Here is a 17,048-nt window from a genome sequence, read left to right as displayed (position 1 = left end):
ACTGTCTTCTCCATTATGATCTAAGAAAGTAGCAGCATTTTACCTGAGGAATTTTTTTTTTTTTTTTTTTTTTTTTAGCCAGCGAGCCCAACGTTGGTATATTTTGGCAACCCAATACGTGTTTTATAGTGTGCTCCTAGACACGTAAAAACTTTTCAGTGGAGATTAGAGACACAAAAGCAAACCATTGAACTAGTTTTGCTTAGTAAGTACAGAAAACCCAGAGAGTCAGATAGTTGTCCACCAGGTATATAGCTGATAAAATAAATGAAACCCACAGCTTTTCTTCTGCTTCCTTGTTCTTTCATTTACATCCAGTGATTTAGTTTTGACCCATGTCATTGGATAATTGAAAATACTGAATTAAGTGTTTTGGACACCGTGCCTCCAGAAGAGGATACAGACTTTTTAAACATGTGGTCACAAAATGGACTTTGAGCCCTTTGAGGATTGGAGGGGAGCAAGGGAGAAAAGGCACCTGTGAGCATCGTGTCTCTACCCGCTGGCCTGCCCTGCCAGGTCTCTGGTTCATTAACAAGCTCCAGGTCAGGGATGGGACCAGGTGACCCTTTCCTGGTCTCAAAGGTTACCTTCTCTTTGAAAAGGGGGCCATTAGGTCTTTTTCATCCCAAATCCTTTCTTCCTTCAGGATGGCCACCTCAGAAATCTTTCTCTTGCTGGTGACAGGCCACGTTATGTCCCTTCCTCTGTCTGATTTGTCTTAATCTGCTGAATGGGCAGGCAGGGAGAGTCGTCAGCCGCTCTTTAGTACAGACCCTGCTGTCTTTAGCAACACGTGGTGCAGTTCGTAGTCCTTGGGGGAGGAGAAGGCCCGACAACGTTGACCCTTAAAAAGCAGGTTCTGCCGACTCCTACCGTGCTAGATGCAGGAGTGACCACCCTGGGACTCGTGCCCATCCAGGGAGAGCGGTGGCCTGCTGCCACTGTGGTTTTATGTGGGAGAGGATGCGTAGACTCCCGCCTCCACTTCTCGCAGCACCCATCAGTTGAACGTCGAGAGGTGAGGAGGCCATGGGTGGCAGTGGTATGTCAAAGGGGGATGTTTCTGGAACGCATTCCTCTGAAGTCTCTCTCAAGTGGAATTTTAGGGCAGAAGATGTGTCGCCATAGTAGATGTGGTTGTGATGTTAGGAGTGGAAGATAAAGGGCAGAAGGGATCGTAGGCTCATTTTTTAAGTGATCATTAAAAATATCTGCGCCTGGACATGCTTCTGAAAAGTGTGAAGTTCTGTGCAGCTGCGAAATCTGTCACGTGATGGCTGCACAAAGATCTTTCTGCCCAGGTGAGGGCCCCTTCAAGTCTGGGTGCTGTGCAGAGCCACCGTGAGAGCATCAGCCGTCTGGAACACCAGCTCCTTCAGCTTCTCAGAGAAGTCTGTGTGGCTTACCTTTAACATGTCAACTAGGGAAATGGTGTGAATTAGGAAAAGTGACCCCATTCTTCTTCTTTATTTTGATGTGAACTTCCACGAGAGTACTAATTATGTGTGGGTAGCCCTGATTTCTGCAGGAACAGTATAATGTCGTGGTCCTTGGGCTTCTCCTGTTAGGGGTGGGTGGTGCTATTTCCTCCTCGTTGGTTTCACCACTTGCTCTGCCTTGTCCCCTACCTCCCTGCAGGTAGGTGGCAGCTATTAAAATGTGGGTGAGCGGCGTGTCTCGTGTGTCGTACCGGCCACGCTGGCAGATCCGAGAAGATCTAGGGAACCTAGGGAGCGCGGTTCTAGCTGCCCAAGTTAGCCCAGTGTCCCCCTTCCTGAGTCATGGGGATGCTGTGCATCAGCAGGAGCAGCCTCTTGCAATGTGGCACAAGCAGCCACCCGTGAGCCTCCCGCTTGGCGCTTGAAGCGCACCCTGTAGTCAGAGGGTGTGCTTTCTGCCTCACTCCTGTGACGCCCGATGTGCTCAGGTCTGTGTTGTGCCACGGTGCCAGGTGGCTAATGTTTGTGTTGCGCTTCTGCGATGAGAGAACATATTCTCTAACTAGACTTCTTTTCCGTGTTACTGGCAGATCTTAATTCGATCCATAATCCATAAAATTCAGTAGCCTTTAGATTTTCAGTGAGAATTCTTGACTGAATGATGAGTCTTTTTTACACCCTCCCGGGGGGGCCCGGCCCGGGAGGGGTTGGGGGTGGGGGCACCGGGGGGCCTCAGCCGATCACGTGTCCAACTCTCGATTTCAGCTCAGGTGACGATCTGACAGTCCGTGAGGTCCAGCCCCGCCTTGGGCTTCACACGGGCAGTGCGGAGCCTGCTTGGGATTCTCCCTCTCCCCCTGTCTCTCTCTGTCCTCCTCCGCTTGCTCTCTCTCTCTGTCTCTCTCTCAAGATAAATAGACATTTTATTTTTTTATTTTTATTTAAAAAAAAAATTTTTTTTTTCAACGTTTATTTATTTTTGGGACAGAGAGAGACAGAGCATGAACGGGGGAGGGGCAGAGAGAGAGGGAGACACAGAATCGGAAACAGGCTCCAGGCTCCGAGCCATCAGCCCAGAGCCTGACGCGGGGCTCGAACTCACGGACCGCGAGATCGTGACCTGGCTGAAGTCGGACGCTTAACCGACTGCGCCACCCAGGCGCCCCTAAATAGACATTTTAAAAAAGAGTACATTTGTTATTAAAAATGGATTTGACTCTTTTCAGGAGAGCTTTCTATCTTTCTTTCCCTTCCTTCCTTCTTTCCTCCCTTCCTCCCTCCCTCCCTTCCTTCCTTCCTTCCTTCCTTCCACAGTCTTCTTTAAGAAGGGGGCAACCCAGTAGCTATCCTCAGGACAGGGTTCTTATGTTATAAGGCTAGCCAGCGATCGTCCCAAGTCACAGAACACATTCAGCAGGAAACATTTCTGAGGCCTGAAGGACACCCCTAAAGGCCAGGCCGGCACTGGACTCCTAGGGAGATCTCACGAAGAAGATGCCTTCGGATCAGTCCCAGGACTCAAATGTGGGCTCTGGAACCAGACAGCTTTTGGCTACAGTCCTAGCAGTGCAACTTCCTGGGCTGAGCACGTAGCCTATCTGACCCTCAGTTTCTTCATCCTTGGAAAGTCTGATTACAAAATGAAAAGATGAGGCATGATGACTGTTTGCAATATACTTTCATTTTAAATGAAAGCAAATTAGGTTTCTGTATCTAACTTTCTTTGTTCTTTCCTTCCTAAAAATTTAGCATAGTTAATGTACTTAAGGAGTACTTGATGCTAGAAGAACTATTTAAGGTAACAATTTAGATTAAATTAAGTGTCTTAGAGGTGTTCCATCCAGTCACTTTCAGAGAACTTAAAAAAAAAGCCTATTAATTTGTCATTGAAATCATACGCTTGTTGTTCAGAAGTAAAATAGCATCCCCCCCCACCCCTCCTCTCTCGTTTTCTCTTCTCAACTCTTCTTTCTTTTTCTCAACCAGGAGAGTAGGGTGAAGAACTTATGGGTGGGGTTTAGGGGCTGGGGTGGCAGGGCACCTGCTTGGAGTGAAGTATTCGGCCCCAGGCCGGGCGGCTCCGCACCTGCAGGCTGACTGTGCGGGGGGGCAGACGGGCCCAGGGGGCAGGGCGAGGGTCTTGCTCCCATCCCGCCATCCCGCCCGGGAGCTCTCTGCCCAAGGTGGCCCCGTGGAGCATCTCACACGTTTGGACCAGTGTCCCGAGTGCTCCTGGGCCTTTGCCCTCACGGCGAGGAGTTGGCTTTTGTGTGTCCTGTCTGTTGCTCAGGGTTTGCTCTGTCTCTGTCATCATCAGTTTATTCTATTACCTGCATTTTATTACATTCTAGTGTAGCCATTAAAACAAGTTTTCATCTTAGGACCTTAAACTTTTTGTTTTGTTTTGTTGGGTTGATTTTACTTGATGATGTATCCCACTTTATGTTGCCTTAATTGATATTTTTCAGTTTTTAGTACTTTATCTTGTCATTTTTTTATTTTGCTTCTTTGTCTTTTAAGTTTCTTTCTCATTGTTTACAGACTTAGAGGAGGGGCTCAGTCAGTTAAGCGTCCAACTCTCGCTTTCAGCTCTGGTGCACAGTTCGTGGGTTCAAGTCCCATACGGGGCTCTGTGCTGGCAGTGCAGAACCCGCTTTGGATTCTCTCTCTGTCTCTCTCTGCCCCTCCACAGCTCATGCTCGTGCTCTCTCTCTCTCTCTCTCTCTCTCTCTCTCTCTCAAAATACACTTAAAAATTTTTTTTTAAAAACTTAGAGGAAAATTCTATACTCAAGCTGAGAGGCTCGATGCTCTTCTCTCTACCACCATTGGGCCCTTGATCCTAACAGCTTATTACAGTTTTTATTATGGCAGCCGCCAGATCTTTCAGAATCGCGACACGTTGCAGACCTCCTGTGCCGGGAACGTCTCTCTCCCTCTTCTCCTTCATTAGCTTCAGTTCTTCATTTAAAAACCTTTTAAGCATGTAAAATATAAGGATATATTGCAGCACTGTTTACTCTTCTTCTAAAAGATGACATTTTGGCCTGAGCCTCTGAAAAATCCGATTAACCTTCAGGACCCCAGCCTCAAGGTTGGTTTTCCCCAGTGTGGTGGGAATCACCCCATCTGCAGGATCTGTCTGAGGGCCCCCCTCCTGCTGTCCAGACCTCTTCACTGGCTGTCTTCTCATCACAGGTGCTTCCACAATACGGTTCCTTTTCAAACTACCTTTCCGTTTGGGTCCTTAATGTTGATGCTGATCAGTGTGTGACTGCATTCTGTTTTGCAGTAGGTCAGGGCAGCTAGCTGGATTTCTAGTAAGTTCTGGCCCTTACTTGTTTAAAAAGCCCGTACTCTTTTTCACCAAAAAGAATTAGTTGTCTATGTGCTGTGTCTTAGGTGGAAGGAGTTGATGCGACCTCATTTCAGGTACTCTCACTTAGCCCTTCATTGTAGACTCTTAAAAGCTGAATACGAACCCTTCCGTAACGGGTATGGGATGGCCTTAGCACGGCCCTCTGTATGGCACGTATTCTCTGAATACAGAGTTTGGGTTCTCAGTGGTCTCGTCAAGATGGCCTATGCTTCGGGGCGCCTGGGTGGCTCATTTGGTTAAGTGTCCGACTCTTGATCTTGGCTCAGGTCCCCATCTCTCGGTTCCTGAGATCATGCCCCTCATCAGGCTCCATGTTGGCAATGTGGATCCTGCTCGGGATTCTCTCTCCCTCTCTCTGCCCTTGCCATGCTCTATTTCTCTCTCTCAGAATAAATACTTTTTTTTTTTTTTTTTTTTTTTAAAGGCATATGTTTGGATCACATTGGGGGACAATTGCAGCCCTTCAGAGCCTGGTCTAGCAGAGGTGACCTAAATGTCACTAAGCTATGGACCCCGAGCACATCCAGCTGCCCACCAGTATGACCCACTCTCGTGATAAAATGTGAAATGGAATAGAGCTGGTGGAGGGACAGTGGCCCTTCAGACTGCTAGCACCATCCCCAGAAAATGTGCTTCCTCCAAGGTTGGAAGGGCTTGTCTAGCTTCAGGAGCGGGTGGCTCTGTATCTCGGTGACACCAGCCACAGTGGGAGATAAGGCTGAGGAAATGAAAGAACTGTATGAGCAGGGAGGAGAAGTATAGAGATGTATCGGTTTTGCAAACGTGCTGTGTCTCACTCTGTTTGGGTAGCATGTTAATGCCATTTCACTGAGCTTCGTAGGTGTCTTCTCATGAAGACAGAATCTGCGTCGGGTTTTCTTCAACAAGTTAATGAGAAGAGCACTTTTGAGTAGTGCCTGGTAAGGGCCGTATACGTGTTTGTTGTTGTCGCTCTTAACTTGTGTTGTGCAATTAAATCGATCTGCTGAAATTGATAAGGCACCTACCTGACCAGGCACTAGGAAAGCAAAGATAAATAAGACACACTTCTTCCTCTTTTGAGCCTATGTGATAGTTGGAGAAAGACATACACTCACGCACGCGCGCGCGCGCGCGCGCACACACACACACACACACACACACACACAGAACTTTGGTTTCAGTTCATTGTGGTAGTGCTCCCACCGTATTCTGTGTGTTTTAAATACCCCTTGTGCAGGGTACCTTCCTTCACGTAGGTGGAGTGAGGCTTCTCGTGAATGAGCGATGGCCTAGCTGAGTCTTGCAGAGCCGTAGATGGAGCCGGGAGGGGAACGGAGGTGGAAGAGGCAGGTGTGCCCGTTAGTGAGCACATTCTGTGTGTCTGCACGTAGAGGGTGCGGAGGGTTTGGGGTGCGAGGAAAGTGGAATGGAAAGTTGCAAACATCGCAGAAGGCCTTGCAGGCCAGTGCGGACTCTCAGACGTCATTGTGTAGATCGGACTTGAAGCAGGACGGCGCAGTCAGGTTTACGTTTTAGCTGGTCGCTGTGCTGGTGCGTGGAGGGTGGGTTTGTAGGTGATGTTCTGGTGGCAGTGCCATGTCGCTGAAGTAGGAAGTGCGGAAGGCAGAGCAGGTCCGGGGTAGGTACCATGTCTCCGGGGCTGAGGCCATATAGGGCTAGAATTAGAAAGCACCCCCACCCCCCACCCCTTGGGGTCCTCCCTCCGGGAGGTCACCACGTAGAGGCCAGCATCGGCTAAACCCGCGCGAGTGGCCATCACGGCAGCTGTCGGAGGTTCTGTGTCTGTGCCAAGCAGCTCAGTGGCTCCATTCTCAACATCGTAGTGTCCGCTCGAGGGATGTTTCTTATTAATAACATTCTCTTACCCCCAGCTGGAAGAGCTGCCCCGTGCGTGCCTGCCTGCCAGCTTTCCAAATTATAATTTGGGAGAGGAATGTTTGTATGGCCACGTTTTGGCTTTGACATTATAAAAGACTAGCTCTGAATGCTAGAGATTTAAATTAAATAGCGACTGTGGAGGTAGCACGTGTGTCCTTTCCTCGGCAGTCTGATAGCGGGTGACCCAGCCCGTGGATCACGAGGGTGACGAGGCAGCGGGGAGGCGGTTATAACAGGCGAGGTGGGGAATGACACCTGCCTGAACTAAAGCAGTGGCCACGGAGGGGAGTGGCCCTTGGGATCGGCTGCTTGTTTGTCCTCCCAGCTTGTGCTGGGGACTGTGGATAAAGGACTTCGCTTCCACTGGTGTGGCTTTAGAGGAAACGGTCTTTGGTGCAGTGGGGTTCTGTCTCCGAGTCTGCAGTGGATTCAGCCCGAGTGGGTCTGAGCCACACCAGAGAATATGTTCCCAGGCGTCCCCGAATGCATTCCCAGCTGTTTGCCTTCCAGATGTGTGTGTGAATACTGGCATTTGTGTCACGTACCGCCAGCGTTTTCATCCATGATCTCATTTAAACTTCATAACGAATCTTGGAGGAAGATAGAATTACTGACCTCATCTTACCAAGGAGAAACTGAGGCTCGGGGAAACGAAGTGATTTGTTCAGGGTCACAGACAGACAGGTGATACATGACAGAGCTGGAACTTGAGCTAAGGTGTGTCTGACGCACATCAGCCTAACCCACAGTCTGTATTACCCTCATTTGTTGAAAAAAATTCTGACCTTAGTTTTCTGGAGACAAAGCAGTTGTAATGTAACACTTAGTTGAAAATCCAGATTAGCTGATTGCAAAGCAGTAGCAAAGGCAATTTAATTAACATGACTTTATCTTGTCCTTGGTTGTGATGTCTTTGGGTGGACATTGAAGATTTTGTAGCTTTTTTGACTTCTTGGCACGCTTTTGATTTGTGTGTTGATGTCACGAGAAGGTGTCAGCACGGAAGTGCTTACCTGTCTCTGAGCAACGTTAATAGTGCAAGGTCTAATGAGTTTGGAAATCTTTCGGTAATCAGATCTGGGATGAGTGCTTCCCTTGGCTACAGGCTTTTTTTTTTCCCTGAGCATTTGGAGAGGTCTTGTCTGACTTTTAGCAGCCTTGGAGGTTCCACGCAGTTCATTCATGGGCAGGGCAGGTGGAAAATCATTAGCGCTTCTCTCCTTCAGCAAATTGATATTTCAGCAAACCTGGGCTCTGGCGGCTTTAAGACAGTAAGCCTTTTTACTCCTATAGGATAGTTCACACAGGGTGCGGTAACCCCACTAAATTAAACTGTGTACCTCGCTCTGGTGCAGAGAGGTCACGGTGAAAGGCACTGGCTGCCGACTTACTTTACCTGGCAGTGGTTCAACTCTGTGACAGGCCTACCTCTGATTTAAACAAATTTGAGAAATATGTAAAGTTTTGGAAGCAGTTTTGCACTGATTTGATAAAAGAAACCACAAAACACTGCAGCGCAGGTGTTGAGAATGTTTGAAAGCTGATTGAGGGAAGCAGATGGCTTTAGTCAGTGGCATCCAGCCAAAAGAGCAGGTGCTGGTCATGTGACCGCTGGTTACCAGGGTAATCTGATTGCTCTTGGCGTGCAGATGAAAGGAAAGGGGCCCAGCGTTCAGCTGTAGTATTGTATAATTTGTGGCAGTTAGAGCGGAAATAAATGCTGGAAATGGAGCCTCATAGTAGGGGAGACTTCTGTCCATGTGTAGCGTAAACACTAGGACAGTTGGGTGAGGAACTGCTGTATGGATTTTTTTTTTTCTTAATTTAAAAAATATTATTCTTTCCATGGATCTTTGGGGACTTCAAGTTTTTAGGACACTGCCTTTTAAAAATTTTTTTAAATTAAAAGAACTCTTTAAACCTAACTGCCGTTTGCTCTAATCTTGAATTCTTGTAAGTTATTTCCTTACGTGGCTATCTACCCTGCTAAAATGTTCACAAAATAGAACAGGGTCTGAGTATTTAAAAATAACTAGTTTGGGACTACCAAATAGTTTATTCGTTACTAAGATACGTTTTAGGCGGGTGATGGATACTTTATTCTGCTAACATACTTTTTGAAATATTTTACGTGACATGTGCTTTACTTAAATGAAAGCATAGAGATGTCTTGGTGTCTTTTGTAGTAGCTGAGGCTGAGAAAATATGCTGTTTAATGCATTCTGTCAGCACACTTTTCTGGGAATTTATGAAGTTTCATAAATAAACTTTGTAAAGGTTTTTAAAATACTGTGTTTTCAAATTTATTAGAATTTTATGGTTTCTAGAAATAGAAAAATATAACCATTACTGAGGTTTGATTATTTTAAACGTTGCAAAACATGATAATTAATATTAGAAAACCTTGGGTCCGGTTTGGAAATTGGAATGGAAAGTAGCACTAAGCGTACATTCTAAAAGAATGTCACATAAAGGTTTTGAAGCCAATGGTAAAGTTAAATTTAAAAAAAAAAAATATTTTCTCAAGGTTCATTCATGTCTTTTGACTTATGTAACATTCCAATCCTGTTAACGTCTGGCAGAAACATACTGTGGAACATGCACTTTAATTATTGGGGTTGTTTTTGCTGTATTTTTGTATTTCAGAGACCTAGCTTTGGAAAAAAAAAAAAAAAAGGCTACTGTGACTCTCTCAAAAAAATGCCCAGCACCAAAATGAAGCTTATTTTAAATTAAGAAAACAGCATTAAGTAAAATCATGTAGAACAGGAAATTGCCATATGTTTTGTTATATTTTAAGAGGCTGTCGTCGGATAATAATGTAGCTGGGTGACATAATGGAGGACACCTAGCAGTGTTGGTTATAAAAAGGGCTTAAATAGGAGTTTTAAAACTCTCTGCAAGAGACACAAAGAAATGATCATTATAGTCTAGTTTTCCTTGACGTTCAAAAACAAAACAAAACAAAACAAAACGTATCCTGTGCCTTAAAAATTTGATAGCAAAACGACTTCTTAATCTGATTTTTCACTATGGTTTGGTGTACTGGCAGGGATTTTGCATTGTCTAGATAACAAATGTACTCTGTGTGGTATTGGGAGTTTTTGCATGAAATTTCTCTTTAATTAGGTCAGGTATTTGCCAAAGGTCATCAGTATGGGGTTTTGCCATAAAAACTTAATTGAGAGTGCCATTTAACTGTAAGTGGCCAACACGCATTGATTTATCAGTTGTCATCGATACTTTCGGGATATTAATGTGGGAAATATAAGGCATGGGGCATGTGGAAAACCTCATTAAAAAGTGAACACTAAGTGATCCACTTTGAATTCTAGTAATAAGAAACCTGATTCAGAAGCAAGTGCTTTGAAGAAAAAGGTCAACAAGGGAAAAACAGAAGGTTCTGAAAATTCAGACTTAGACAAAACGCCCCCAGCATCTCCTCCTCCTGAAGAAGATGAGGACCCAGGTGTTCAGGTAATACCATCATTCTGACCCCAAGCCTTGGTTATTTAGCATGGGTAACTTTAGCCGCACACCAAGCACACCAGACCTCCCCTGTCTTTGTTATAGAGCTGCTTTAAAGATGGCTTTGTTGTTGTCTGGAACATCACATCCGTAGCAGTGAGAGCTAGGGGGCCAACACGAAATTAAACTCCCGACGTCTCGGGTTTGTCATCTTTGACTCCGGGATAGATAAAGCTGAGTATCTTCATTTACTTCTGCAAGCGTCCCTTCCGCTGTTTATGTGTATATTAGTGTTAGCGTATTGTTAAGATACTCGGTCACTTAAAGCTTCCTTCACATTTCTGATCTTCTCTGAAGTTTGGTTGCCTGTCCATTCTTTTATTTTGCAGAACAAGAAACCAACATGTAATCTGTAGCTCGTCTTAAGTGTTCTGACATCCGGTGGCCAGAGTTGAGACATTTAGTCATGTAATAATCCAGTTTCTGTGAACAAGTTAGTGACTCTCTGGATGGCAATTGTGCAGAACTTTCCAGTGTTAGATTCTCCTGACTTTTGGAGAATTTTATAGGAAGCAGTTGAAAAACCGAAATAAGCATTAGGGCTTTAGGCTCTTGTGTGTAGAGTGCACTGCCTTCCCTGATTGGACTATAAGGTAAGAGTCCCTGCACGTGACCGTTAAAAATTATTTCCTTGTTACATTCTCTGGAAGCATGCCAGTGCGGTCCACTGGGATGGCTAGGAATGTCACTTCTGTGAATGACATCTGAGTTATCATGGAGCAGTCACTGAGGAGTCCTGCTAGAATAGAAGTCGGCCCCTAACGGCCTGCTTGCCTCTTCTGATCGCTCAGTCCACACTAAGCACTGGCTACCTACACCTGTACCAGTTTGCTTGAAAGTTAGAAAAAAAAAAAAATTTGGCAGTGTGCAGCTCTATTCTAAAGAATGTCAGACAGGGTTGGTTTTTGTTTTTGTTTTGCCAGTCTGTTTGTTTTTCAGTAGAACTCCCTGGTAGCTGTAATGTCACAGAATGGCTTAGGCTAAGAGGGCCTGAGAGGGAGCTGAAAGAGAGCGCGAGTGTGGACGAGTGCGGTGTGGTTTGGTGTGGTTCTGTAACTAACCTGGGACACCTCTGGCATTTGGGGTCAATTTTGTGCTTTTCCTTTCATACGTCACTGAAAAGATAGGCAAGGTAAGTGGGCATCTTTTAATTGCTTGAGGACTTTTAAACTAAAGTATTTTAATGATTTTGCATTGTATGTTTATGCTCAAGGGTCTTTTTTTCCTGAATCGTGTTTGCCTAAACTAGGACCTTTCTGACAGTAGTATTTAGACAACATTAAAAAGATTTATTCACACAGGTCAAGAAAATTCCCTTGTTCTCTCACAAATATCGCTGCTGTTTCTTAAAAGTATTTGTATTAATAGAGACTCCATTGGACTTTAGGAAGTACTAATTTTTTTTTTTTCTTCTGCATTTCAGTTACAGAAAAACTCAACTCAACTCAAATGAACATTAGTGCATGCTTTCTAATTGGCTAGTGCTTAACTGTTAGGGGTTTAGTAGCTAATACAAGCAACCACACAAGAAGATCTGACGTTGCAGGCAGGTTTTTCTCTGTGTCTCTGACACAGGAAGTGATGCTTGCTGCTGTTTGTTGTTTCTTCCGGTAGGATATGCATGAAGGGTTTAAAGTTCTGTGATTGATTTGTTTAAACCAGTAAATGCTGTATCATTTTAACTCAAAATTGTGTCACCAAATACTACAACAGACATCGTGGAAACACATTGAAATCTTCTCTTTGAGTATGGCTGCTTTAACTGTATGTAGCTTTTCTCAAGCAATCAAGTTTAACAAGTTGACCCATAAAATAATAGGTCAATTCAGATAGTGTCAATTCAGACGTTTTGAGGTGTGGTTTAAAGGGAACGCTTACATTTTGATTTCACAGAACTCTTTCAGATAACCGTTTAACAGACCATAAGAGAAGCATGTTATGTCATATATTAATTTCATGTTGGGGAATTGTAAAAGGACTCTTGATACCCAAAATTAATGAACTTAAGATCAATTATTACTTAGAAGGTAGAGACGGCCATAGCACCATGGAAAATTTTCAGAAAATGGAGCTGTAATTGTATTTTGAGGGTTTTCGCTCTTAGGAAGTGGCCTCGTGTCCACTACCAACGAACCCCATCACCGCTCTACACATTTGTAACACCAAGCTGATGCGAGGAGAAGCTTCCATAGCTAAGAAAGTTCTACCCACCAGTCATAGATTTCTATTCCAAAAAAGAAAAGCTTCCTGTTTTATTGTAGTGGAACATTTCTTCAGTAGTGAGCTTTGGTATGAAGTGGCTTTGTCTCAGACTCTAGCTGAGGGCGTTTAGTTGTTGGGGCTGGAAGGATACCGCGACGTGGCCCCGACCAGGGAAACCTGACAAAACATCACAGATGCGTCATTAGTGGCACGTTCCTCCCCTTACGGTAATGACAAACAAGATGAAAATACAGACCAATCCATGGCAATTTAGTTAAATTGACCTATTAAAGGAAATACAGATAGTATGCTACATGTCACAGAATGAGAATGTTGTTTCTGATAACAGCCTTTTATATCTTAAAGAGATTGAGAGACCAGGAGTTATCTTGGATCGACTTTGGGTAGAGAGAAAGGAAGCTGTGCAAGGTAGCTTGGCCTTGTAGCCCCGGTGCTTCCTGATTTTTCTTTGGCAAGGTAGAGCTAATTAATGATGACTTTCATCCTACTGATTGCCTCTGGAATTAGTATGTACCGTGCTCTGTTCTAAATGCTTTACGTGAATTCTGCCATGCGATCTAATTCCCTCGTGTGATCTTCACAGAATACTCAGGAGGTAGTTTAGCTGTCATGAATCCCGTTCTGCAGACCAGGTAACTGAGGTCCACAAAATAAGTTGTTCAAGGTCACCTAGTGAGAACCGGGGCTACTTGAAAAACTCAGCACTCAACTCCAGGGCTCACAAGGGCAAACTGCCTCCCGTGACGTCGGGAGGGTCACAGATGGCAGAACCCCTGCTGGTTCTTGCTCTGCCCTGACCTGGAATTGCTTCTGGGCGGGGCTGACCTGGAAGGCCAGAAGAGGAACCTCTGGCCCCCGCTGCTACTCCCACTGGCCTAAACCACTAACGAGTCTGTTAATAGGATGTTACCCCACATCCCCTTGGGTCGGACTGCACCTCTGCAGTCACGGCTGTGTAGGACTAAGGGCTCAGAGCCTCAGACGACTCATTTGATGGTCATATTCAACCGAGTTTGTGTCGTCAGCTACCTCCGATGCCCTCTTGAGAGCAGAGAGAGCAGAAACGTAAGAAAACAAAACTCGGCCAGCCCTACCCTTTGAGACAAGGTGCTGGGCTTCCTTGGTCCTGACTGGAGCCACGTACACCCTTGCTTGTTCCTCCTAGGTCTACACGGTCCGGGGGCGGGGGGGGGGGGGGGGGGGCTCGCCTCTCGCTCTGCCTTACTGGCCAACTTCACAATTCACAAGCTTCTTTAAAAAGTTTTATTTCATAATTCTTAGAAAAAAGTTCGTAAGTGTTCATTTCTCAGTATTTTTATTTATTCTGTGTGCTTCATGAACTCATCTATAAGTTGTAATCTTATATTTATCAGTGGTTTAAAACTCACATGTATCGTTTTACAGTCAGGTTAGGTTTTACCAAATACACACATTAATGAAAGGTCAGTTCGCCTCATTTTTAATTAACTGACAAAACTAATTCTTTACCAAAAAGGTCAAAACAATATAGAATTATTTTCAACAAAAAGTCTGTTGCTTTTAGGGCCAAGCTTAAAATCAAGCCTTTTATTTAAATGGCCTTCTGAAATACCATTTCAGTATTTATATAGAACTTTATAATCTACTGATTAGCTTCTAATGTCGTCACTTCTTTGGATCTTCTATTAGAAAAATTTTGAAGCCTACAAAAATAGAAAAGTGTAACAAACCCCTATGTACCCATCGCCCAGCTTCTGTATTGTTTCCCCCTTTGAGCAGCGCACTGCCTGAGTAAGGAGTCAGGTTGGTTGTTCCTCCCATTCCCCAGCTGAAGGTCTGGTGGCTGGGAGTGGTGATTTCCCCCCATTTCCATTATGTTCATTGCCCCTGTGGTTTCTTATGTGACTTACAGGGATAAGGTTTTCAGCTCTACTTGAAGGTTAATTTTTAAAAATGTATCTCTTAGCATCCCGAGAGAGGTTACAAAGAGCATCAGTGACGGCTTTTTACACCTGCTTTGTTGTTTTTGTTTGTGTGTTTGTGTCTGTGTTTGTGTTTGTGTTTTTAGAAGCGACGTTCCAGCAGGCAGGTGAAGCGGAAGCGATACACGGAAGACTTGGAGTTCAAGATTTCCGACGAGGAAGCAGATGATGCAGACGCTGCTGGGAGAGACTCCCCCTCCAACACCTCGCAGTCAGAGCAGCAGGTCAGCGGCCCATTCGCGTGGCTCTTGTGCACGCCGCGGAAGGTGGACTGGAGACTTGATAGCTGGAGTCCCAAAAGCTCCGTGGAAGCCCTGGACTCTGAGCCGGAGAACGTTCATTTACTGTTGGCTAACGTGCTGTGGGAAATGAGTTGTTTAGCAGTGTCTTTCACAAAGCCCCGTTCGCTGAAATTCATTTTTATATAAGCCTATGATACGTAACTTGACACAGTTTTGGAGAATTAATGGTCTGTGTTGAGGAAGAGTCAGAGCTACGATGCAAGGAGGCTGAATTTACCTCTGAAGAATTCAGGGCCGTAGCTTCTGGGACTTTAATAAACCGCTCAAGCTTGTCTCCTGCTGTTAGGCACCGTCAGAACCCCTTTATGAAATTACTGCCTTGTAGTACCCAGCAGGGCATACTTTATTCTCTGTGCAATGTAAATGATGGATAAAATAGTTTGTCTAAAATATGGGTAGTAATGTAGGATTGATCATTGTAAAGATCTTTTTTTTTTTTTTTAACGCCCCTCTGTTCCTATTACTGTACTTCAGTTAACAAACTGGTAACCCATTGAAAAGTATATTGGATGCAGTTTTTTTACTCTATTTGGTGCTTTGTGCTATGTTAAGTTGTTACGTAACGTTTTACGTGGCCAACATGGATAAAAGCTGCCTACGATAACAGAATGATGCGGGTATTTACCCCATGGGTATAGATGAGGAAAAGTTACATTTTTGACTGCTGTCATGCAGAGATCGTTTTGTCTTGGCAGCTGGAGTTTCTGAATGCTCTCTGGCTTTAGGGACCCTGCTAGTCCACGTAATTAAACCACATAATCATGAAGTAATAAACACAGATTTTCCTTTTGCCTTTCTGGAGAGCAAGAGCCTTGTTCTTTACCATCCTGTTTCCCACCGGCGACTAAAAGGGTATGATTTAAAGGGTATGAATTTAAAACGTACAGAGGTAGATGCAAAAGGAATGATTTCTTGTTTTGATGGCTTGGAATGAAATGTCTTCCCTTTGGATTGATGTAGCCGACTTGTTTGTTTGTTTGTTTGTTTTAGGAATCTGTTGATGCAGAAGGTCCAGTGGTAGAAAAAATCATGAGCAGTCGTTCAATAAAAAAACAGGTGAGCACCATTTGGAGTGATCAAAACCTCTGGTGTATGTAGGACTCTTAAATTATCTTCTGCTTTATAATTTCCTTTAAAAAATTCACTAGTATAAAAGAAAACTTCTGGTGATATTTCTAATCCTGTCTGATTTGTTAGCCAAATATAAAACTTTGGGATATTTAGCCCCAAATGAAACTGAAATATATCAGACAGTCAGTGCTTTGTGACATGATTTAGGGTAGGCAAGAAACTCAAAAGTCGCCAAAGAAATGTATTGGGCTTTTAGAGTTATAGGCTGCCTTTTTCATAAATACTATTCATAAAAGTCATAAACATGAATTTACCTCTCATCTCCCTCAGGGAAGTTCCCTGCCCGGCCCCGCCCCCACCCCCGGCCGGGCCCCAGGATGGAAGTTTATCATTTTAGTGAGTAGGTGTTTTCTCATACTTTTCATAACATTTCTTCATGTACAATTAAAATATTCATTAATCTCTTTTTTGTCAGTGCAAAGTGTAATTTTTGAAGATAATATGACTTATTCTTCAAAATTCTTCAGCATTTGTGTTGATCTGCAAAGGTGAAATCTGGGTACCTGTCACTAGTCTGATAACTTTGTCATTGAGGAGCACATCTACCCTGTGACAAAGAAGCCCAGTAACCCTGTATTGTCTTCCACTGATTGAGATTCCTCATTTCATCCCAACCAGCTAGCTCCCTTCTTGCCCGGTTAGAGCAAACGCTTTGTTTTGTTTGAAGAATTACACAGATATTGAGATGAGCTACATCTCCACATTCTGACGTACAATCTCCAGTGTCTCTGGAAAGTGGTGTCCTTTAGATACAGGGTATCTGTCTTTCAGCTTGAGTCGTTGTCAAATGCAGCTCTTTCTTCTTACTTGCTTTCAAGGTAGGTGGAAGTACAAGCTCATTTTTTGATATGCAAAATAAGTTTTTTTTTTTTTTTTAATGTGAGTTGTGTACAGAGTGTAACTTCCCATTGAGAGAGGTGAGACCCCAGTCTTCTCAAAGAGGGAATCTTTGCTCTTCACAAGCTACTGTCCAGAGACCCTAGAGAATGGTATTACACCAGCAGGGCACTTCTCTTTACCTTTGTTGCAGTACTGTTTCCTTTTCTATTGTGTTCTCCAGAGTGTGGGTTTGTATCAGAATATACAACTCTAGTTCCATGAAAATAATCAAGAATGACACGTCGAGATATTTTCACGTTGAGTGTGGGGTTGGGGGGGGGTATACGGGATGGCTATCTGTCGACTCTCTGAACATGACAGTT

At 44.3% G+C, this 17,048-nt stretch overlaps 1 protein-coding gene across 2 annotated transcripts in view; it reads left to right on the top strand.

Moving 5' to 3' along the window:
• The window catches only part of CHD7 (chromodomain helicase DNA binding protein 7), a 126,582-nt gene that overhangs the window by 46,280 nt on the left and 63,254 nt on the right, over positions 1 to 17,048 (top strand). For both annotated transcript variants that reach the window (XM_040487726.1, XM_040487724.1), the window contains exons 3-5: positions 10,037 to 10,178; positions 14,500 to 14,637; positions 15,706 to 15,771. In XM_040487726.1, coding sequence (XP_040343660.1) covers positions 10,037 to 10,178; positions 14,500 to 14,637; positions 15,706 to 15,771 — 346 coding nt within the window. The remainder of the gene's footprint in view (positions 1 to 10,036; positions 10,179 to 14,499; positions 14,638 to 15,705; positions 15,772 to 17,048) is intronic.

Source organism: Herpailurus yagouaroundi, unplaced genomic scaffold (assembly GCF_014898765.1).
Source record: "Herpailurus yagouaroundi ecotype Mexico unplaced genomic scaffold, PumYag 165, whole genome shotgun sequence".
Classification (NCBI taxonomy): Eukaryota; Metazoa; Chordata; class Mammalia; order Carnivora; family Felidae; genus Herpailurus; species Herpailurus yagouaroundi.
The sequence above is the reverse complement of the archived record's forward strand: the minus strand, read 5'-3'. Positions and strand labels throughout refer to the sequence as shown.